General features: G+C 38.1%; 1 protein-coding gene across 4 annotated transcripts in view; it reads right to left on the bottom strand.

The window, feature by feature from the left end:
• The window catches only part of LOC124216655 (limbic system-associated membrane protein), a 110888-nt gene that overhangs the window by 17083 nt on the left and 69303 nt on the right, over positions 1–24502 (bottom strand). For 3 of the 4 annotated variants that reach the window (XM_046621453.1, XM_046621456.1, XM_069135314.1), the window contains exons 2-3: positions 14880–14980; positions 3640–3847 (exon numbers count right to left, since the gene is read on the bottom strand). In XM_046621453.1, the coding sequence (XP_046477409.1) occupies positions 3640–3847; positions 14880–14980 (309 nt within the window). The remainder of the gene's footprint in view (positions 1–3639; positions 3848–14879; positions 14981–24502) is intronic. The other variant, XM_046621455.1, reaches the window with a different exon arrangement.

The raw sequence follows: 24502 nt of genomic DNA, 5'->3' as shown, positions 1-24502 counted from the left end.
ACTCACTCCAGTGTTTACATACCAGAGGGGGAGAATATACCGCTGGCTGCCTGCACGTCGGGAGGATAACCAGAGGGCGGATGGTCGCTGGGTTTGTCCGAGCAGTTAGGCACCCACCGGCAGGTCCGTTTAAAAGCTCGTAGTGATTAATGCGGACGGACGGATGGGTGGGTGCAGCCGGTTGGTCCGGGTGAATAAACGGCTTGCTGATGAGCCAGTAAAACAGTATTGTTAACATCCCCCGAAACGTAACCGCGCTCTGATTAAACCTGTCCGACACGCGAAAATAACCTTTCATAGTCTATCATCGAGTCGTGTGACTCGAATTCCACCCGCGCTTTGTCCGCGGGTATATCCATTGACGCGAGGTAAAGACGGGCACTTCGCGGAGTCTCTTCTCTACGTCTCCAAGACGCTTTGACTCGAGAGCTGGACTGGAGGATGATGGGACGGAGAGTCTTTGAATGCGGAATGTTCGCCGTTCGTCAACTGTCTCAGTTTCGAGTTTGAATCCGAAACTGGATCGGTAGTGAGAAAATGACTGGCAGCAGTGGATCAAGACTAGCTGCTTCAAGACACGGTGTGAAAATCTCCGGTCGTTATGTGATCTAGTTTCGAGGACATTCGGTCCGCGATATGCCGAAGTGAGCCGGAGCCTACTTTGGCCGGCAGCAGGCTCATGGGCACGAGCACCTAGTAAAACTTGGGAACTGCCGTAGAAGGCACTTTGTAAGTTGTAGTCAGGGTCTGAGAAAGCTGGTTAATGGTGCCCCGCCTCCTCGGCCCGCTTCCTCAGAGCCTGCGAGGCGCTTTCCTTGCTCGATTTACCCTCTTCCGACGCGTCTACATACCGAGAGTACACACAAGGGGTTTGGCCACAGAATTCGTACAGCATCGTCATCCTCGCGAAAGAGGAAGAGGAAGAGAAAGTGAGAGAGAGAGAGAGGCAAACCAAGGAGAATTGTACACCGATTTACGCGATTCGCCCTCGAAAAGAGACCCGAGGTAAGGAGAAGAGGTGCGTGAGAGGAGAGACAAGGGTGTCGATAAACGAACGGAGGTAGTGGCGTCTCTAAGGGTGTCAGGGACGTAGAGTGAGATCAAAAATCCGTCGAAAAGTAAAACTGAATATAATCAATCTGAATGTATCCATAAAACAGTCTCTGTCGTCCGAATGATAATTTTACAAATACTGAGTTTGAACTGTAAGCACATCATTAATAATTGATAACCTCAGAGAAATCAATTTTTTTGGGCTATTCTTTTACACGAAAACGTCATACGGCTTGACAAATTCTAACGAATGATAGCTCAATTGAATTCATAAACGATTTTTCTTCGAGTTGGTAAGAAAATCCGTTATGCACAATCGGTTATAATTTACGGAATTGATAAACTGAAATATACACACGACCATCCTAAATTCTTTTCAATTCCTTAATTATTTCTCATTAAGACTTCTGAAAGTTTTTCTTTGTATTCAAACTGTTCAAGTATTCTCACAGATTAACATATATAGAGAATAGGAAAAACAGGAAAATCGTGGATACGATTTTTAAAACGAGACACCCGTTGTGTTCAGAAATTCTTGACTCACGTAGGTATAATGCTCGTGATCTGAATACGTAATAGAACGGGATAACAGCTAAAATCCCGAAGCATTGTCTTTGCAGACCGAATTAAAAACAAAATGTTGTATTTCGAGGACAAACGGAGTATAGGACACAATGCTAATTTGGCAAAAATTTATCTGTAATTAATTCGACCGAATACCCGTGCAGCTATGTATGTTAAATTCTCCATTTTTCGTACTGGAATTTAACGCAAACATTTTCGTATAATATATATACGTATTATATAAATTTTTCTTTGATATATCGTAAGCTTAATTTCACCTAGCGATATAAAACGTGGCGTTGTAATGATTTCGACTAAAATACACGTTATCAGTTTCACCCTATTCCCCCGTGCTCTCGTAAACTTCACGAATCTCTCATGCTGCAAGACACTGTGGTCTGAATTAACGTAGATGTACGATACTGCGAAGAGAAAGAGAGAGAGAGAAAGAGAGAGAGAGAGAGAGAGAGAGAGAGAGAGTGAGAGAAGTTTCCCTGCAGCGATAGGGAAGGGTTTTATGTACATACCCTCACGGTTTTGCCACAGAATCCTAAGTTTTGAGCTCCACTTTGGATTATTAACGTCCGCCTACCTATACACATACTTACAATGTATACCTACATTTACACATTACTCAGACTTCGGTTTTAACCGTGAAACATGTTAATTACAATGAAAATATGATTACCGGTCTAAATTAGTAAAGTTCACGCAGCGATCATTCGGAATCATGAAAAATATGTAACACGTAAGCAATTGAAAATCAAAACTAAGAACCCGAAGAAATTATTTTGTAATTGTGTCGTGAAATATTGGCAATCTCTAATGATAAACGTTTAAAAAGCTTTCTTGGTTTTTGAAAATTCTAATTTCGCACCGTTGACGTGAAGTGACAAAAAAAAAAAAACCAGAATAACGTAGTCTTTTCTTTCACTTGTCATTTACATATCGACGTCACCTTCCAAGTGTTATATAAACGATGATACTCGATCTTCGATAAAGTAATCGATGCAACTTTCTCCAACGTACAGATCGGTGATCAATAATTTTTCAATCGTTTCCAGTTGCCGGAGTTGAGTGACGTCGAAACAGCAAACTTCGAGCAATGCAGCAGCTCAGGCACAGTACCCGAAGCCAGTTTCTATCCCCGGTATGCGGAGGCTGTTTGTATCCTATCTGTAGCAATTTAATCCCAGACTCCCCCTCCGTCCCCTTCGTCCCGCTGCAGGCTACCAACGGGACTTCATTTCGCTCGCGAAATCACTTTTGTATATCTCTTTACCCGGCGAGCCTGCCTGCATCATTCTCGGCACACTGTGTCAGCCTGCAGAGGGTGGGATATACACGCTTTTCCCCTGGAGTTTACAGTTCAGTGGATCATGCGCTATGCAAACGCTCGACGAACTTCGTTCGGGGCTAATTTTATACCCAACCGGGAAATCGGAAAATCGGAGAAAATCGCCCCATACCATCACTCCAATTTATACTCGGAAAGATATCTGCCTTGGCTTCTAACTTCCATCCCCCCCGATACACTTGCGAACTCGTCGAATATCGATGCAGATTCACAAACGATGCGGTGATTATAGATTCTGCAAATCTCAGAGCATAGATTATCCACTCTGCGGAATTTAGGCGTCGTTTCGTGAGAAAAGTTATTCGAACTTGGGGTAAAAACAATAAAGATAAAACGAAAATCGAGGGATGAATTATACGGATTTTGGGGTTTGGATTTCTGACGGTGAAATTCGTACGAAGGGTTATAATGATGACGCGTTGTTATCAACGTTTTTTAATTCAGGATGAGCAGAAGTATCGAGGGGGGAAATCACCACTGTAACCAAAGTACAGCTAATCTGAACAAAAGCTACGATTTCCAAAATTCCGAATCGATCAAAACGTTATTTGACGAAATTTGAATACATTTCTTGAATTCGAAAGATTTCCCGTCCGGTTTCGCACTTTTGCTGGATTTTCAGCCAAACCAATGAACGAGCGAGCGAATGAGGCTTATTTTCTTACCAACCACGTCGAGGTAACCTCTTTGGCTTTTCATCGGGTCGGTGTTTATCTGACACATGTACCAGCCTCTGTCGGTCTCCCGGACTTCTCGAATGTGAAGATACCAGTTCAGATGATCGCTGTGCTTAACGTCGATCCGATGATTCTTCGTTATCACGTGACCAGCGATCGTCAGTATGGTCTGAGTGTCGACCCTTAACCAGGCCACCTGAAATCAGTGAAGAAAAAAATTTAAACATTAATCAGGAAATCTCTATTAGATAGAAAATTCAATTTCAGAGATTTCATTCATCATTTTCCAGCAGCTTAAAAAAAAAAAATAACGAACAGAATGTCAAGGATTTCAAATGCTTTGAAAAAGATTCAGACCTTTCAGGATTTAAGCATTGCTCACAACACGACACGCAGGTTAAACAATAATTGTCACGTTGAAAGAATTTCCAGGATGAATTGGAAACTTTGTTTATCGTTTCTTGAAAATTTACCGTCAACTACACAGAGAGACAAGGTGGTACCCGATACAAAACGGAGGAAAACAGGGGCGCCGCGTCTTTGCAGGATGTTCGAAACTTGCTCAAAGTATGATAACCGGGTATTTACGAGTGTGGTTCTTGGAGTTTGAGTGTAATTTATAGCGGGGCGTAGCAGGTTCGGGCGTTCTGGATGAATATGGCCGATGGCGTGAAATATTTTCACGATCAGAAGGCGCATGGCACGCTACATAAGGCGAAAACGTGCCAAACGCTGGTCGCCAAAATAGAGTTCCAGTCCTCATTTTTACGTCACGTAGTAAAAGGTTTTATCGTTCCGGTGTCGCGTATCTCCTGCGATACGTATACATATGTGTATGTGTAACGTACGTAACGTTTTCCTCTTCTTCCAGTTACCAAAGGTGAGATATATGCCCGAATAACCGTCGGCCTATAAATAAATAAACGGACCGGATACTTGGCTCTTTCACCTTCCGGCTTCTTGTTCAACCCTCGACTCGCCTCGAAACCACACACAAGAAGACACTCTTCAATAATATAATCGATAACGTGTTTACCACATTCACGATCCGTTATCTACACCGGCTCAAAAATCTCCAGCTTTCATGGCTACTGTTTTCAACTGTTTCTTTTTTTTCCACTAATTTTACCTATCTTTAAACATCTTTGCCGTTTATGACATTTTTTTATTTTATAAGGATGCTATAAACTGCAAGCAAATTTTACTATCGTTCACCGCTGCTCGATCAATTTTTCAAGGTGTCGTTTGACTCGTTTTGGCTGCTGAAAATCATTTCTAAGCAACGTTGGTTGTTTCAATATTGCGAGCTTAACCATGTGAATAAACAGAATTACCGTTTCTGTAAATCAATAATAGTGTGTTGTTTCGTTATGGGTATATCTATGTGAGACAAAAAAATGGTAGAATGCAAGAATGAATGACAGACTTGAGAAAAAATTCCAAGATTGTTACTTACAATTAGTGATCACATAAAAAATTAACGTTGCAACGTGTGATTTGTTTTGGGAAAAATCTGAGTACTGTGCATAATTTATATTAAATCAGATGCTAATAAATATTTACATAAGTACATATTTTTATCCTCGTGAAAATTGATTGGCAGATAAAAATTAATTGATGATAATCGATATGAAAATGTGAGGGTGAGTGGAACGACTGGTAAGTAAGATTGCCAAAAATAACAAAGCTTGAGGCTTGCGTGAAAAAACGGTTTATTAAGTTTCAGGTTTGTCTAATGCGGACAGGCACTCGGACCGATTCAATTTTGACGTGATAACCGGAATGGCGGAAGTACCATTATGCCCAATGTTTGCTCCATTACATCACCGTCCGGATATTTGACAAGATTTATACCTGAAGGTGTGCGTATGTAACGTACACTTGGCAATGGTTCTATACCCGGGGCAGTGTAAGGCGTATAGCACGCAAGTCAACGCTGTTTGACTTCGAACGATCACCGAAACGGATATGTGATAGGAAAAGGTCACTCCGAGGAAATCCAAACGATAATTCCATGCACGCGTGTATGCGTGTAACCGCTAGTATTAATGCGTACCATCCGAAACGCACGTCCAGAGAAATTGAAGGGGAGAGTTGAAATAAGCTGTGAGTACCATTTTGTTTTTTTTTTTTTTTTTTTTGTCACGTGCCATTTTTCAAAATGGCAAAGCTTGAAGATTTTCGAAAAACGGCACTTGGAGCCTTCTTTAATTTACCACTGTGCACATTACAGTATACTTGAAAATGTGGCACATACAGATCCTTAAAAAAATGGCATTTAAAGCATTTTTTTAATTTTCCACTTGAAATTCCGATGTTGCAAATTAATTTATGCTGCATACACAGCCTTGAAATTATTTTAGTTTTTCAAGATCACCGATACTTATTTCAATAGAAGTTCTTGGTAACTGTAGAAGAGAGGAGATTTTTGAAAAATTCGTCGCGAGCCTCACCACAAAAATCCAGAGACCTTGAACTAGCCGACGCCCTTATTTCGAGACTAACTTAACCCGATAGATCTCTAAAATACAGGCGTTGAAATGCCGCAATAAAACTCTCCCCGGCGTTGAGACGCGATCTAAAAAGCCCCGCGAGACTCACCAGCAGGTTGTCAAAAAAAATATCCCACATATTCCAATTTTTCCTCAATTTACCACAGTTGATAGCTTGTTTCTTCCTCAATGTAAATTTTCATCAAGCTCTTATTTGACATCATACCATTCGGTAAGGAAAGCTAATACAACTTTATATAAGTTGAAATTTCACGACAAAGAAATATGTGAAACAATTTTTACTCTGCTTTAGTGATAAGAAATTATGAAGTGTAAATTCTTTAACCAGATTGAGGTAGATAACAAGCTTCAAATTCAGGGTTAACTAATCGAACCTGCAACAGGTATTTTGTGAAAAAAATCATCTTTGATTCAATTTTTATCCAAGCTCGCGAGCTGCAATAATTTCGATAAAAATTAGCGCCACTGTTTTTATTTTTATACAAGTTATACATTCGTTCGAAAAACTGGACAATAATTTCGGCTAGATAATCAAATCAGGCCTGCAGAGAATTGTTTAAAAAACCAAAAAAAAATGAAAAAATTTGAATTTTAAAATAAATGACCCAAGATAAAATTATACAAAAACTTGATGGTTCAAATAGATTTCATTGTTGGTTAATAACAAGTATTCCGTTGATTTCAAAAATTGGCCCGATTGCGCCTGGATAATCAGTTCAATTTTACAACGACAGCAATAATCTAAAAGGACTTGAAAAAATAGGACTGGAACTGTGACGATGAAATTGCACGAAAACGGTCTTCCGCCAGGGAAAAATTAAGGGTTCAAAGAGGTCTCGACGTCGCGGACGATGCACAAACGGGACACGGAGGACGGAGTAGACGCGTCTAGGCTGAGCTATGACGGATTGGAATTTTACGATCAGTTGTACCAACCACAGGTTGGGTATTATACGTGGCCGGGTCAGCCGATCGATTTGTTCCGCTTTGATCGCCGCCTGTGCCGCATGACGAGCTGGCCTAGCCGTCGACGTCGTCTCCTAGGTATTGGAAACGGGCGACAAGCCCTGGCCGTCGTAAAAGCTGCCCACTCTTCGGTATTGCCTCCAAGGATTTCGAGATAAGCGTGGTTTATCCGACGGTACGTGCAAACCGCTATTTGCGAGCCACCGATCTTCGAGAAAATTAATGTTCAAGTGCAGATCGAGGAACGATAATGTCAGAGGTGGTAGAAATAGGTAGGATCTCTGACATCGATGAAAATTGCAGTTTTTTTTTTGGAATTTTTGAAATAGACCGTAATCGTTGATATTATAGGTATGTGATTTTCGGAATTCTGATCATCTTGGTACGAATGGAACGCTCGAAGCATTAAATTGTCACGATGAAAGATCTGCACTTGAAAAATGAATGAATTCCGAATTTGAACCATGCACATTCTAATTCCTACTCCCATTTCTTCTCTCTCGGTTAAAATTTGACAAGTCCAGATTTTTCATAATTGTACAAGATTGACGTTTGCTGGATATTTGAATGGATTAGGGTGAAAAAGTAGAATGTATTTATGAAACAAGGGTGAGAATGTAGAATGTTTGAAAATGAAAAAAATACATTTCGTGGAAACAAAAATATAGGTCGCATCGTAAAATAGCTAAATCGTGATGAGGTCAGATAAAAGGTTAAAGTTGATAATGGACACAAGAAATGTATAAGTATAAAAAAAAATATGAGAATTTAGGAGAAAATTATAAAAAAACAAATTACAAAATCGTTAGAATAAAGGTTGAAATGTAGAAGAATACAGAAATTTTGACAATTCCATATTTTGGCTTACTTCCTTGTACCTTTCTACACTTCGACTTTTTACGTTTGAAAATGACACGTGAATGAGATTTTCGCATTCACTAACATTCGATATAATTGTGATGATTTTACTTTTTGACCCCCACTCCTCTTGATTCCGTTGAAATCGTCGAACTGTTGACAAAAATCTTAGGAATTCCGATCCCCGCGAACAAAACATCCGAAGGATCGAATAACCGTGATAAAAACTGTGTTCAAAAACTGACCAAACTCCAATCCTGAACAATCAAATTTCTGCTCGCATTCATTCTTCCTCGGGTACAATTCGGCGATTCTCGCACTGTTCTCTCGTGGTTTTTAGGATCGTCGAAATCAATCAAATGCAATTAAACCATTAACAAAAATCCAATCCCTGGTCAAATTCTCTCCACCTCGTCAACAATTTGTCAATCGGTTAAAAAATTCCAACCCAACCCGCAAGCCGACACCTAATTAGTGTCGTAACGACTAGATATCCGTAAAGTATAGATACTGCAAATGCGCGATGGCGAACTTCGGCTTCTCCTCCTCACCGTCATCCAGCCGCAGGACCGGGAAAAGTTTTATCTTTCATGTACTTTCAGGGAAAAGTTTCCCACAGATGGCAGTGGCCCGATACCGGCCTGCAAGGCTGGTTCGTTATACGTGTGTTCGTACAAGGTTGGTTCGTCGGTACGTCAGCCTCGCCATAACTGAGGGTGGTTAAAGAGCTCGTAAAGTTCCCAGCTTTCCTACCCTCCTCTTTCTCTCTCCCCCTCTCTCTCGCTCCATCTCTCCAACTTTCTCTCGCCGCGTAAACCTCGCGTTCATGCAACGCGATGCATCGGCTTCAGCCCCACGGTGACTTTTTCATACGCACATAACTTGTTCCCTCCAACGACCAGCTACACGCAGTTTCAATTAGTCGAACACGGCATCATTCTGCTTGTTATACCGTAGCTCTGCAGACCGTTTCGAAACATCGCCGCGGATGCTCGTTACCGCCGCTGCGTGGTATACTTCGAACAATGAGGAGGACGCGAATGGAGTACTTACTGAATATCGTCAAACTACGGACCCTTTTTTCTTGTTCCCTTAAGTTTCTTTCTCTCTCTCTCTCTCTGTATTCGATTTCTCCGATTTCTCCGACATTCAGAACTCAGTAGTAAATATTTCCGAGTGTGTTCTGAAATTTATAGTGTTATAGAAAAATGGGTTGACAATTAAATCGGTTTAAGCATTCTAGGGATCTCGAACTTTACGAAGATATTCGTACATCCCCGGATTATTCCTTCCCGTTCCAACTGCTACGTGATCCCTTTGCATTTTCATTCCACTCTCTTCAGAAAATAATCGGAAATGTTTACTTTTTAAAACGGTTGAACAAAAACTATTTATTCTTATCTCCTTTCAATATACGTACAGGAATAAAAATTTCGACGAGACGTGTTTTTTAAGCAGCTCCTGAAGATTTGCCTTGAAATAGATTTCATTTTCGGAAAGTTCAAACTTTTTTTTACAAACAAAAGCACGCGTTAACTTATATTTTTTTCAACGATAGAAAGTGCTGGAAATTCGAAGGCAAAGGTTCAACTCGAAAGCGTGATAAAATCGACCAACATTTTTCTCGTAAATGATAAAGTTTAGTGGCGTGATAGTTCTAGAATGTCCGCTATAACATATAGAAATTGTAACGATATCGGAATATTGATCCTTGAAAGCTGGTTTGAGGTTGATGAATCGGCCTTTCATATACACTGCCATCAATTGTGAAAAGAAAAAAAGTTATTCAACAGTCAAAAAGGTGAGATTCCAATTTAGGATAGTTGCAAATAAACTGACCAGCCTAGATCATAAATAAACATACAACTCCGAGGTTAAAAAATCCACGAATTCAGGGTGCAGGATGCTCGGGAAGTTAACCAGGAATCAACTCCCAAGAAGTGCTAATTTACTTGAAAAATTTTTGCAGAAAGTAAGCGCGAGCATCGGAGTCATGGAAGAAATCCGGCGAGCGTCTCTAATTCCTGGTAAAATACCGAGTCGCGTCAATTTGTAGGTGCAGTTGCCGGTGCAGTGGCGGATAATAAGTTGGGGAAATGCGAAAGCTCGAGGTCGACGGGGTCGCGCTAACAAGACGGCCAATAAAGCGAATCTCGGCATCGCTATAAAGGCGGTGGCAGGAAGCTGAAGAAGCGCAGCCTCCCAGTCGCTTTACCGTACCTGTATGTGCGAAGGTGTAACACCGAGTTCCCTGGGAAACAATAGTTAACGTCCAATTAGACCGTGAGTCAAGAAAGTAAGACTTTTAGTATCGAGGTAAATCCTGCGAGGTCGGCGTAATTAACGATGCTGAAGAAACCGCGGAGAGCAGGAATAAAAATGATCAAATACCAGATTTCGCCGATTGGGCCGGATTCTGTTTTTATTATTATTAATAATGTTACCGTTAGCGTGTATTTGAGTAGTCGCCGAAAAAAAATTAGCTCATCTTTTTTCCTTCTTCCAATGAGACGAAAATTATAGCCCACTTTGAGACGGATCCAATGCAATGTCATTTTAACGTTGCCCGTTCTCGAGATACGTATATGGCAAAAATACTAAAAACCAATTACCTATAATAATCGCAATTTTTATACTTTTCAATGAGAAAGAAAAAATATGCAATAATTATTTCAAGTTGCATGCATCGAATGTAAGAATTTATCAACATTTTAGATGAAAATCTTTGATAAAGGCTAATTCGATTGAAAATTGGCATATAAAACAAATTGACAAAACGATTACGAATTTTGTGTGCAAAAATACCGATGCTATTTCATCGTTATCTGTCAACGCGCGAATGAAACTTTTTCCCCTCAACAAAATCGTGAATAGTAACACGACTGAACTGTTTCACGATTTAAATTAGCAGTTTTATAGATATTATTTTTACATCGTTTAATTTGAGCTTCACATTTCGAGAAGCTTTCTTTAATCCAATCAAATTACCTTTTCTTCTACTTCTATTATTACCGAAGTTTTCCTTATCTCGGGATATCTTGCCTACTTAATATATTCGATAAATCCCTAAGGTCTTCGAAGCGAATGGATTGGCATTATATGGGTAAATGTCAGAGCGAAATGTCACGTGGCGCATTTAACGCACGAGAAACATCAAATGGAAAAAGCGAGAAAAAGCGAAGAAGGAGAGCCGGAAGTGAACGATGACGTATAAAATGACTGCAGGTACAATATACGTAGGTACAATTGTATATCTGAAAAATTTTATTCCTGTGTTTTCGTGACGTATTCGCAAGAGGAGGAACGAAAATAAATAAATAAATAAATAAATACCGCATCCCGAATATAAGGAATGAAATTCACTCAGGCTTTCTTTCCACCCAGCTGTACGTTTCTTGCCAAGTCACAACATCCGTCACATCCAATTTGAGAGTAAAAATCAGCCGTAAGCTCGACAGCCCGCAAGCTCTGACACTTTGAACCCCGTACAGAGATTTCGTTTCGTTTTGTTTCTTTTCTTTTTTTTTCTTCCTTTCCTTTTTTTGCTCCATCTCTTCGTCGTTTTCTTATTCTCCGCCTATACGGGAGAGTATCTAGAAGCTGTTGATCCATAAATCTTTTTTGGTTTTTTTCAGAATGATTGCGAGTCTATTGGGCTTTTTAGTTTCCTTGTCGAACGTCGACAACATGGACCCCGATTACAGTTAAATTTGCCCACATTAAATCGGACCGATCGAGCGGAAGAAAGACACGATCTGGCGAATGGTAACGGGGGTTGAATTCTAGGGGTGAAAAATCGAGATGGGGATGGAGACAAGGCCGCGGTATAACATCGCCGGTGGGTTAACGGAGGTTCGCAGGTTGAACCGATCATTCGCGAAGAAGGATCGGCGATAAGAGGGGCGATTGATTATTGGATAATTAGGGTCGCGAGTTTTTCACCCCGTCGCGTCCGGCTCCTGAAACTTCGAATATCGGAGAGGGTGAACGATTTTTGTCGTAAATTATTACACCCGCTTTCCCACATTTCCGAACAAGCCCCTGCCGGGATAAGACAACCCTGATCCGAGACGCATCGACCTTTCCCTTGATTAAGATGAGATCACCGGGTATCGAAAGCTGCCGCTTAATTTCGCTATGACGGATCGTCGTGCGTTGTTATAACGCAAACTGACCCTTGCGGCTTCGAATTTTCTCAGGTGATCGATGATCCCTCTGCAGGTAAAAGTCATCGCGGAAGTTGAGGCTTCGAAAAATGTCACGATTTTTCGATTTACGATTTTTCGATTATTTTAGAGACGTTTTACGAATTTAAGTCGAACCGAGTGTATTGAAACACTTTCAAGTTGATTTGACAGAATTGAAATCACCGAAAGGAACAAGTTAGTCGTGAGTTGAGGCTTCGAAAGATTTCATAATTTTTTTAATGAAAATTTCAAGACGGCTTTAGATAAATTTTACGAATTCAAGTTGATTGAAGCGCATTGAAATGATTTCACGTTGATTTGATAGAAATGAAATTACTAGAGAGTTGAGTAAAGTGAGTTGTAGTGATTTGAAGTTCATTTTAAGTGCTTCAATTTTGTTGAATTTTTGCGAGTGAATTTTATCGGAAGACTTCAAGTCAATTCATGCGAATATTTATGAATTCAAGTTGATTCATGCGAATGAAAATGATTTCAAATTTACGCTAGGAAATTCAAGTAAATTTTAACTACTTCGAGTGTTTATTCAGGTGTATATTAACCGATGATTTTCAACTAAGTTAAGTAAATTTAAATGGGTTCGAGTCGATTTAAGTATCTAAAATGTTTTTCACCGCATCCAGGTGAATTTCAATTACTTTAAATTGAATCAGACGAATCAAATTGGCTTCGAATTTATCGAAGTGAATTTAAATGACTTCAAGTTAAGACGATTTTAAGTTCGTTTGGATGGATTTGATTACATGACCTCGAGTTTATTCGTGTAAAATCAAGTAATTTCAACTGGATTTCAGTGAATTCAAACAATTTCAAATTCAATTCAGTGAATTTAATGATATTTCAATTTATACAAAACGAATTCCAATGACTTTGAATAAACTCAAGTGAATTTGATCAAACGACGACTACAGGTGAGATAATTCAAATGTCTTCAAATCGATTCAAGTGAAGACAAAATGATCCAAGTAACTAAGATGAAAAGTAAAAGTAGGTAAGTAAGATAAAAACAACCGAATATCGGCCTTGAGAAACTTTTAACGTAAAAAAAGGAGTCTGGATGACAGAAATGAGAAAGAAGAAGTAAGAAAAGAGAGAGAAAATAAAAAAAAAAAAAAATACATCCAGAAACGAAAATCACCCGCGGCACAGAAGGTGAGATAACAATAATTCGTCGGATTGTAATAACATAAGGTACGGGATGGGTAGCGCTCATATACCTATACGTAACAGGTTATACCTGCTACACATAACGCGACGTCGGCGAAAAGTTGAGAACGACCTCGACTGCAGGGAATTTCGTGTTTCAGCGAAAAGTGGGTTTGACCCCCCCGGGGGGGGGGAGAGAGTCTAAGCGCGGATAACGAGCAGCCACTGCCAACGAGTTATCTTATACATTTTACTTCCTCAGTGTGTGTGTGTGTGTGTGTCTTTTTTTCTTCCGCTTTATTTTATTTTGCTTGTTTTTTTTTTTTTTTTCCTTTTCACCCTTTTTCCTTGTTCTATTTATCTGTTTTCTTTCCTCGTTCTTTTTTTTCTTTTTCTTTTTTCTTTTTTTTTTGTTTTTTTGTTATCAAACAAATGGCGCGAACTTCGTTGAGTAATAACCTCAGATAGCATGGCACGGGTGGCTTTGCGGTACGATGCTATTTCTCCTTCTCTCTCTCTCTCTCTCTCTCTCTCTCTCTCTCTCTCTCTCGATGATCTTCCCTCTCCATCTATCTCGCTTTCTCTATATTCACGCTCCTATAGGCCACACGTAACTTACCCCTTGCCCAGCTGCTGATTAATCCGCAGGATTAATCGTCGGTCGTGCAAAAATTAACCCCGTTTCGCGATCCTACCTCGTAGGTTTAACTATATTTGCAGATATGCGAAAGCTCACTTAACGACCTCCAGAAGCTTTGTCGGAATTTTACGAAAATCTCTGATCACGTGACGAACGATTTTCCAGTTGACCTTATCAAATTCAGGCTAATTTTATCCTACGACCAGAAACTTCCGTTTCGCATTTCGTGATTTTTTTCATACTTTTTCATTTTTTTTTTTCGACTCGAGAATCGTCGTTGTAAATCTTCAGAGATATTTTTTTGTAAATCAACTAAATATTTCTTTCAAATATAATATATATAGGATAGAAAATTGAGAAAAAAAAACCGTCACGTTACAGGTCGATCGAACCATCACATTGAAAAAAAAGTTTGCTCAAATCGAGTTCGTGACAATTATATAAATTTTATCCTTAAGCACGATGAATTTTTTCGGACTTTGTGATTTTTGTTCGATGTGAATAAAATATTTTAACATCCGATAAGATTAAAATTTATGTTCGAGCGTTAAATTAAACTGGTCAATTCAATCGAGTATAAATTTCGATCGTATTGAAAGGATTGATTTTTTTTTTTTTTTGGACGATTAATTGAATACACATTTTCTTCATCGAAGATTCGATTTAACTTTAATTACATTCTTAATCGAATATTGTATCCATGAAACAAAATATTATTTGTCTTCTTTATCATTGAATTAAGCCGTGAAAATCGAGACATTGTAGAATTTCGATTACGAGAGAATTTTTTTTTTACACCTACACATGGATCGAAAATATAAACATAGGTACGTATGGGAGAGTGAAAACGAAAAGGTAACCAACGGAGTCTATCGATCGAATTTAACAGTCTGTAATTACCTTGTAAACGCCAAGATCTTTGACGATGCAGGCAAGGATCGCTTCTCGTCCAACCGGTGCTGTGACGTTGGTGATTAGCTCCTTGAAATTCGGCTCTGAAATCAGAGTAAAACATGCTTGAAACATTCGTTTCCAACAATTTCGTCTGATATTTTTCATTACTTTATTTTTTTCTACTCAATAACGACACTCGATAATCGAATGAGAGGTGAAAAAAAGTCCAACAGAACTTTGTTCAGATCTGGTGAATTCGTAAGATTTTGAAACGGTAATAAGATGAAAAAAAAAATACACTGAGAGAAATTTTTAGTTCCCCTTGCCGCTCAGTCCTTAACTGTTTTTATTTTTTACCACAATCGAAAAATATAGTTCTAGGTACCGAATGAAAATTAGTTTTCTAGCTGTTACGAGAAAGTCGTAGCATCTGTTACTATTCTTTCTCATTACGACCACTGTTACTATATTTTCCTGTAACTGCTGCGAAAATTTAATACTTGTGCAGCAATAAATCGATGTCAAAGCCTTATTTAACTAAAAATGTAGAGTAAACCTCACAAACTGATTTTGCGTTGCAATTACCAAAAAAGGATCGACGACAGCGCAAAATGGTTACGTGTTACTCGTTTTTCGTAATTCCAACAATATTCAAACAGTTTTTTTTTTTTAACCATTCCTGTTTTACTGAATTTTTCTAGTTATTATAACAAATGAAATTTTTCTCAGTGTAGATAATCGGAAGATGATAAACAGTTATTGAAACATACACAGAGAATTTTGTACTTGTAAAATCTTCGAAAGCTCTTCAACTTCGTTCGACAAAAAAAAATAAATAAAAAATATCAATTCAGACACAGAGTTTTCGAATAAAAATTCACATTTTTCCTTCATTCCTTCTGTCTTTTTCGTTCATTTGACTAGTCACGCCTCACTGCGTATCAGCGGGTTATTTCGGGCTTTGAAACTTAATAGAATCGAATTGAACCTTCCGGCTCCTTCCGGCAGAAATACCCATCTCCAACGTACCGAAAGTAGTTTAGGAGTTAGAGAGAGGCTTTAAGGGCTGTTAAGAAGCGTTTTGCAACTGCCGCTCTAACTGCTCGAGGGTTCACACAAACGGGTGTATAGAGATATGTTATTACAGATATATATGTGTGTACATAGGTATGTGTATACATATAGATATATAACGGGGGTCGGTCTTAGAACTCGACGCTGCACTTGACGGTATAAAACTGGAGAGAGTCAAGAGCCGCTTTTCGCCGTCACGAGCAAGAGCAAGGGCAGGGTAAAAATTAATGCAGAAGAAAAAGCTTGGAAAGTATAAAAAAAAAGAAAACTCAAAAGTAATAAGGCAGAATAGCAGTGGACTTGAGCTTTAAAGCTTGTTTCGATAGAATCGAATTGCACTGTTCATGTGAAAAAAATGGTTCTATCGAGTACCAAAGTGATGTCGAAATTGTACGTTATGTGTTTAAGTGCTTGAAAAAATGATATAATAATACTGTTTTTCGGTTAATTATTGAGGAAGTAAAATCCGTTCGATAAGAATTAATGAACTGATATTTATACGCGATGAGATAGAAAAAAAGTAACTGTGGTAAAATACACGAAAAAAAAAAAAAAAATTGAATTACGAATTAATTGAGCTTTCAGCGATATCGGTCGTCTGAAATTTTTTTTAAATTCATCGTTTCACGACGCATCGACATCGTGTCAGGTTTTGGAAACATTCGTTAAAGAGAAGCAATTTTACTTCAATAACTGTACAACAAGTTCAAAAACAGGAATACACGCAAATCATTTATTACCGTTACGAACAACGCAGTTTAACGAAATTAAAACCTAAAATTTATAGAAATCTGAAGATTGGATTTTACAAAAGCGTTGTATCGAATGTACAGCGTAGAGAAAAACGAGAATCAAATCAAGATTAGAAATTGGTGGTTACATTTTGAGTCCAAGAGGCCATAAGCAGACTGTTATAATACGTACGGTGCTGTTTACGTGTCAAAAACAGAGAACGAAAGAAAGAAGGAGAGAAAGAGATGAAAAAATAAAAGCTACGAAGCATCGTAATACAAGGGAAAAAATCTGTGCGGCATGTATGTAAAACTTTCAAGGGGTTCGAGGTCGACGATGTACACACACACACGTAGATACGTATACGTACAAAATACATCCATAGATATTCACATATCATAATACAGACGCATAACCAGAGGCGCATAAATCCTTTAAAGCCAGTTTTATGGGTCTATTACAAATTCCTCCGCCTACATACATGTATGTATATATATATATATATGGAGGAAAATATAATAGGGGGGTAATATGCTCTTATAATGCGATGATATATATTATGCAGGCGAAAGGAAACCGCGGACGTCTAGGGGGGTTGTTAGCGGTGTTCTCCGAGGCTGGAAAACCTCCCCCCCCAGGGTCCTTCACCACCCGCTTCGGGGGGCGGAAATTTCCCGCGCTTGCAGCTTCATAACGGTGCTCCCGCTTATACGAGGGTCATAATTCTATCGAGTGTCTATCTAGCCGTGCGTAACTTCTCCTCTCTTTTCATCCCCGATCCACCCTCTTCGGCGAGGGTGAGGAGAGGGAAAACACCCCCGGGATCAAGGCCGTAACTGTTTTCCCGTTCCAGTTTTCTTCCGACCCCGTTCAAGCCGGTGAAATCGCGTCTAGGTTGGAAAGGAATAGATCGAGTCTTTTTCAACACGTTGCAAAATGTACGGTTATATATTTGTTATTTGTCGTTTTTTTTTTTTTTTTTTTCTAATTCGTGTCCGCGGCAATTTGGATCGAGTCGTGGAATCGCGTGAAACGCAACTTTCGTTCATCGTTTCTGAAGATTCAAATTCGTAAGGTGCGTGAAAATAGCAAAGAAAAAAATTATTATAAAAAATGCAAAATATGTTTGTGGGTATAATTTAATACAAACATAATATAATTTAGATATTGTGTATTGGTATAGAAAAACGAAAAGTAAATAAACGATTAAATTTTTCAATCAACCAGGGCGCAGTAAATTATACCTATTAATAATTGTACCTATAGAAGTGACAAGAAATTACATTTTCGTTAATTTTTTTTTCTCTCTATTCGTTTGCTAAATGACTGATACAGGAATTCGGAAAATCGTCGTTGACGCTAAATTTTATAAAAATGTAAAATTGATAGAGAGATTAATGGGCAAATAACAACGATCAATTTTTTGAAACAACAGACATAATCGACGTATAATGAAACTGTATGAATTAATTTTGAAAAATGAATTTAATCTCTGATTCTGTTTTTATATTTTTTCTACCAATGGAGGAAATCGACTTTGACCGGAGCTTTTCGAGCCTTCATAATGTGCGAAATAATAAAGAATTTTTGCGCGACAGCATCGCGCATCCCACGGGACTGTGAATCCGTATTTACGGCCGACAGTATTACGACGTCTTTATGTCTTGGTATGAAGGCAAATGTTCAGCAGGGATGTCGTCGTAGTAACGTAATAGTTAATATAATACTAAACAAACAAAAACACAGAGGTGAAATCATACGTATGCAACAAAATGAAAAGGGTGAGGGTCATGATATAGAATAATCCTTACAATTGTATCAAATGCTCAAAAAATGCAAAAATCTGTTTCATGTATGATTTCCAAATTTAATAAACAATTTAAACAATTTAAAAAACAAACAAAAAACAATGGCTAGAAAGAAACAGAATTAAACCTAATTATATAAATATAATTTTTTTCTATGTTTTTCTACATTTCTAGGTTCATTCCAATGATTTTTATACTATCGCATTGTACGTATATATTATAACAAAAATTCTACGTTTTTTCGTAATCCAACATTTATTCTGACCGTTTTAAATATCGAATTTCTTTGTATTTTTATTTTTCCACTTTTTAACTTTTATATATTGAAACGCTTCAAACTTTTGCAATTTGCGGAATCAATTAAAGCCGTTTGTGTTCTCTACTTGTATAAATCTTTCTCACTTTTTCACCCGAGTTCTTTCAATTCGCTAAACTTCTCGCTAGTTTTTTTCACCACTTTTGACTACGCCTCTCGATTTCTGTCGACCCGTTTTCTCAGTTTGTATTACATTTCATCCCTCAAGGATTCTTCGACTTTCTCTCGGCAAACGAATGACAACGAATAAACCAATATCATGTAATCGAATAACGAAATAGCTTTAAAACAAGGCTCGTAATCGAATCGATATAAAGCTGGTTATAAATGGTACTTAAAATCCGATTGCGAGGATAAAATAATGATAAATATCAATAAGCGTAAAAAATTGTATCGCAATTCGTTCGACGCAGATTTTTTTTTCCTGTAATTTGAAACTGTATATGAATCACGAGTTACGTGAATTAAATATTGAGAAAAAATTTCGCACACTTGGTTAATTTGCGAATAAAACGTATATAATTTAGTCACGCAAGCTTGATTAATTTTTGCCTGCTGTATAAAATTTTTCCTCCAATATTCGTGCCACATGTGATTCAGAGAGTAAATCATTTCCCTTCGAATTAGTATAATTCGCGTTATTCTGTTGTCTTCCAAAATCTCAGGCACTCGCACTTTGTATTTTGTATCAATAAATTTCAAACCACTCCGCGTAGATTTTCTCCGAAGAATCTGGAAAACGAATTCGCGTGAAATTTCACTTCGATTTAAATTCATTCTTCATTCTATTACCTCATCAAACATTGATAACTTCACTCCATTTTCAATTTCTCTCAATATTCGTTATAAAAAAAAAAAAACACACATAATCATAATTATTCATACCATTTTATACAGCGTGGAAAAAAATATTTCTTTTTTTCACCAAGCAAAATTCGAGTGACCCTTATTCACATTGATTGATTTCATTCTTTGCATGATGTAATTTGATTCTTCACATGTTGCATAGATTTTATTTTTTTTTTCCTCTTGTTTTCGATTCCAACCATTCATCCTCGACGACGTTGCTCTTCTCTCCAATTCGTCAATTACAGCATACGCATCATTTTTTTCCTCTCTAGTCTTCACTAACGAACCTGCTGCATCAGACCTTCCATTCAATTCTCGATATATATCTATATCTCTATATATATATATATGTTCGCACATGGTGTACTGAATGCTGGAATCAATTAATAACGGCAATTAATTTTTCTGCTCGAAGGTAATTAACAAGTGTCTATTAATAACGCGTATACGATATTAAAAAAACAAAAAAATTTCCCTCATTTTTATTCTTTTTCCGCTTTACATGTTTATCTCTGTTTTATTCATTCCTTCGTCCAATCCGAAGCGCTAATCACTTTTTCTCGCTAATCAACACGGTATTGTGTACAATTTTGCTGTACGTATACCGGTATCGGATGACCCGAGTCAATGAATGGAATCATCGCGTGATATGGAATGGGCGTAATGTCGTTATTCAGAAAAATTTCATACTTCGAAAACTGCTGATGTTTTATACATCATCGATACGGCGATGTGAAAAGGTAGGAAGTAGAGGTTGTAAATCAACGACACGTTTTGATATCCTTCATAAACCAAGTTTTTCAAAAGACAAAATCCCGACAATATTCAGTAAAGTTACGAAAATTCGCTAGCAAACCACTTATGGCAGTGAAAATTTAGGATTATTCCATTTTTTTCAAAATACAATTCTAGACAATTATGAGGATTTGAATTTCTACATCTTGTTACACGATTCGTTATTTAAAACAAAGAAGAAAAACATCCTACCAATGCAATTATTGAACAATGTTTTTTTTATTCGTTTTTTCTTCTTATTCTCTCTAGCCCAATTTCCACCCATCTTTTTTCTTCTCTCTCTCTCTCTCTCTCTCTTTCTCTTTCTCTCACAGTTTTATTTATTTTATCTAAACACAGGTTTTATTTTTGTCGTTTTGGGTTTTTTTTTCGTTCTTTTCTAGTCCACTCATTTTCTCGGCTCTCTTGTCAGCGACTGTCTGCTGCAACGGCGCTGCAAGCTTGCACACTCCTTGTGAAAGTAATCTTGCTTAATGCGAGAAGAGAGTTTTCACTCCGTTTTCTCGCGATGATATTCCACTTTACAACTTGCAAAGATTGTACGACGTCGCAATTTAGGTATATGACGGAGATGATCACGAGTGACGAATACACGCGACTTTACGACTCGAGGGATTTCTTAACGGAACGATTAGCGTTAAATGCCTACCTATGGTCAGGGTTCAATTTCAGCTATTACGAACGAAAAATATACAACGACGTTATGTGTCGAGGTTTGTATCAATTTATGCCAAAATCGACAGGAAGGAATAAAAAAAAATCAAACAAATTGGTGTTAAGTCACAAAAATCAAATTTAAATGTAAACCTTTATGTATCAGATATTATGGGAGACCTAAAAAAATTGCTTTGATATCTGTTAAACTTTTGATTCGCACATTATTGTGCTGAGTCATCTTTTATATCAAAATAGTAATCTACGGTCTGCGAGGTCACTGATTACGAGTCTTGCATTAGATTTCAAAAATTCATGGTGACAGATTCGATATGGCTGACGAAATTTTTTAATTTGATCAAATTCAGTGAAAAAACGCCGTGTAGGAGTTTTGGTGTCGCTGATTACGAATCCGAAATTAGATTTCAAAAATTCATAATCGTAGATTTAATATGGTGAACGAATATTTCAAATTTGATCGAATACAGCAAAAAAAAAACTGTATGCATGGTTTTCGGGGTCGCTGATTGGATTCGCTGTGTTGAATTTTCAAAATCAAATTTCAGATTCGTAATCAGCGACCCCAAAAACCCCCACATGGAGTTTCTCCTCTGGATTTGATCGAATTGAATTGAAAACAATGACAATTTACATTACGCCGGAATAATTACTCTCGAGTATTTAAAACCTATCAGTATGCTATCGGAAATAGCAAAAAACCGCAAAGAAATATATTGAAAGGTTCTCTAAATATACGAAAAGTAGATATAAAATAGGTGGTAAAATTCAGAAACACGATGTATTCCTAAGTTTCTCCAAAGTCGACAAAAGCTCGATTCCAGAATCTTGCTGAACGAAAGATCTTTGAAGATTTATTATACATCGTACGGAGAAAATCTAGAAGCAAATATTTCAAAAATTTCCCCATCTCAGACGAATCTCGACTTACGTTCGGAATAAAAAACTTGCTTTTCGGAGCTTACGTCAAAATTTTTGAACAAATTTCTTAAAACTCCTCGACGCAACAGCTTCAGCGTCATTTTGGCTATGGAATTGAGGGACGAAAAATCGCAGGGATCGAAGCACATTTGCGCGACCGTCGATTTTTAATTGATTTAGCACAGGGTGTGGTTAGAATAAGGGGTGACGGTTACCATATCAGGGGGGCAATTTTCTCCGCCTGTCCCACGTATCCCCATGCAGCTTGTATGCCACGTACCGCCCATTCAGTTGAGACAATTCGCCTCTAAATTGGATCGAATTTCAAGCTTGCCTTGTTTTCAACGAACCTCGTCAGGCGGGGGCGCCTGTATCTATACGGGGTCAAAGGGAAGGCTATAAGGGATGAAGGGGGGATCTAGTCCCTTCAGACGATCTCAATGCTCGAAGTGCTCGACGTCGGAATCCCGGAAGCGGCGGGTGTCTGTTCAGCCCTTTTCAGTCGGGCCAAAAAAGACTAAAATGCGCGCGAAACGAAGGCTTTAAAAGTGTCGTTAAAGCCGAACCGTTTACATGTGTGGGGAAAAAAAAATTTTGACACTGAATTTCAACGTCAAGACACTTCGTTCGTTACATTAACAATTTGTCATCCCGTTATTCCACGATTGTTTTTTTTTCTCTCTTTTTTTTTTACCGACAATCAATATTGCCTTGCTGATTCTAATTAATAAAAACAGTTGTTCACTTCAATTGTAAATGAATTCTCCGGAAATCGCCTGTTCTAGGTTTTTAAGAAAAATAATGCATTTCTTGCCGAATCACAAGTTTATCATCACTGTAAATCATTATATTGTTATATAGAGTTCTGAATATCGGATGTTTTAATCATTTGTGAACAACATGAACTATTTTTCATTAGAATTATACGATAACGAATTGTACATAGATATTCGGTGCAAAAGTTAGCAGAATAATGTAATGTCCCTGATAATGTTGTTAAAAAGGTATTTCGATCGGCAGTTAAAAGAAAACCAATGTGTGTAAAAAAAAATTTTTCGTTACAACGACTTCTTTAATCAGATATAAAACTCGAATTGCTTCACTCGCGCTTTTACAATCACACATTTATATCGACAAATTTTTATACATAAATAAATAAATAATCGAGGTCACAGGCGACAATGATCGGGATAAAAATTATTCCATCTCAAAAACACGTGAAACAAAAACAAAAGATGACAAAGCTCGTGAGAAAAAAGGGAAATTCTTTCACAATATTGTAAGAAATGACGAATAACCTCAAATCAAGCGATATACGCAATAAGCAAGAAGAAAAAAAATACTAAACAAGTAAAATATGACTCGACAGAATTGAAACACCAAGGATTCGACGACGAACGGACGCAGATATCTCGCACCTGTCATTCGTCCTGCTCCGATGAATAAAATGATCGATGAACGATCATCCCGATGATTGTGCAGGGGCTTGTAGAGGCAGCAGTTGATTGCGAGACGATAAATTATAATTGACACGCGTCGCGTCGGCGTTTTCCGTTGGAACAAGACCGTCACGAGCCGTTTCCTGTAACGAGGCCAACTGAGATTTCCTTTACTCGAAAACTTGACGAGTTTATAGCTGAAAGTAAGACCATCCGAGTTACCCAGCGTCTTTCGTCCCCTCGTCCCCTTCATCCCCGCCACACTAATTGCTCCCGATTATTATTATCATTATTCTTGTTGTTATTGTTCTTGTCGCAGTATTTGCACGCGAAACAAATAAACAAACCCCCGTCTGATTGGCCCGCGAAACTCAAAGTGTGAATTTTATTTACCTACCTAGTTTCTAGTCACCGCTTTCGAAAACCGCGCGAAGCTCGCTGATTATAGTTAGGCGCTTGCAAGCTTCCTGCAATCGCTTCCTGGTCGTTACACCTCAACCGTATTCAGCTTCGAATCGGGGCTCGGCTTAACGAGATGTTACGACCGATGTACCGTCGTGTACTAAGGAACTCGGTTTTATTCGAAAACATACGTACCTACACACCGTTAGAAATTAATCCCCTCTCCTCCCTGTACAATTTTTACAGCAGCCCCGATCGTGATTTACCCTCAACTTTACCTTACAACATCGATAAAAATTTCATATCCTAACGAGCGGATTTTACAAACGATAAAATTTATTAGTAATTATCGTCGCTTTGGGGAATGAAGATGGGAAAAGTTTTTAAGATGCTACCGTTTGTTTTTTTTTTTTTTTTGCTCTCCTACTGTCAATTTTTGGTTCCACATGATTTTCTTTTTTACAAAAAAATGTTTTCAATCGCTTGACCGAGTGACGAAACGATGAGATCAAAGTTTAGAAAGCGAATCTAAAGTTTATTGATATGAATTTTGTTGGAAGAATTTGGAGTATTCGTAAATTCGGATGAAGCAAGTCTGCAGGTTATTAATAATTTAAAAAC

This window comes from Neodiprion pinetum, chromosome 4 (genome assembly GCF_021155775.2).
Source record: "Neodiprion pinetum isolate iyNeoPine1 chromosome 4, iyNeoPine1.2, whole genome shotgun sequence".
Taxonomy (NCBI): domain Eukaryota; kingdom Metazoa; phylum Arthropoda; class Insecta; order Hymenoptera; family Diprionidae; genus Neodiprion; species Neodiprion pinetum.
The sequence above is the reverse complement of the archived record's forward strand: the minus strand, read 5'-3'. Positions and strand labels throughout refer to the sequence as shown.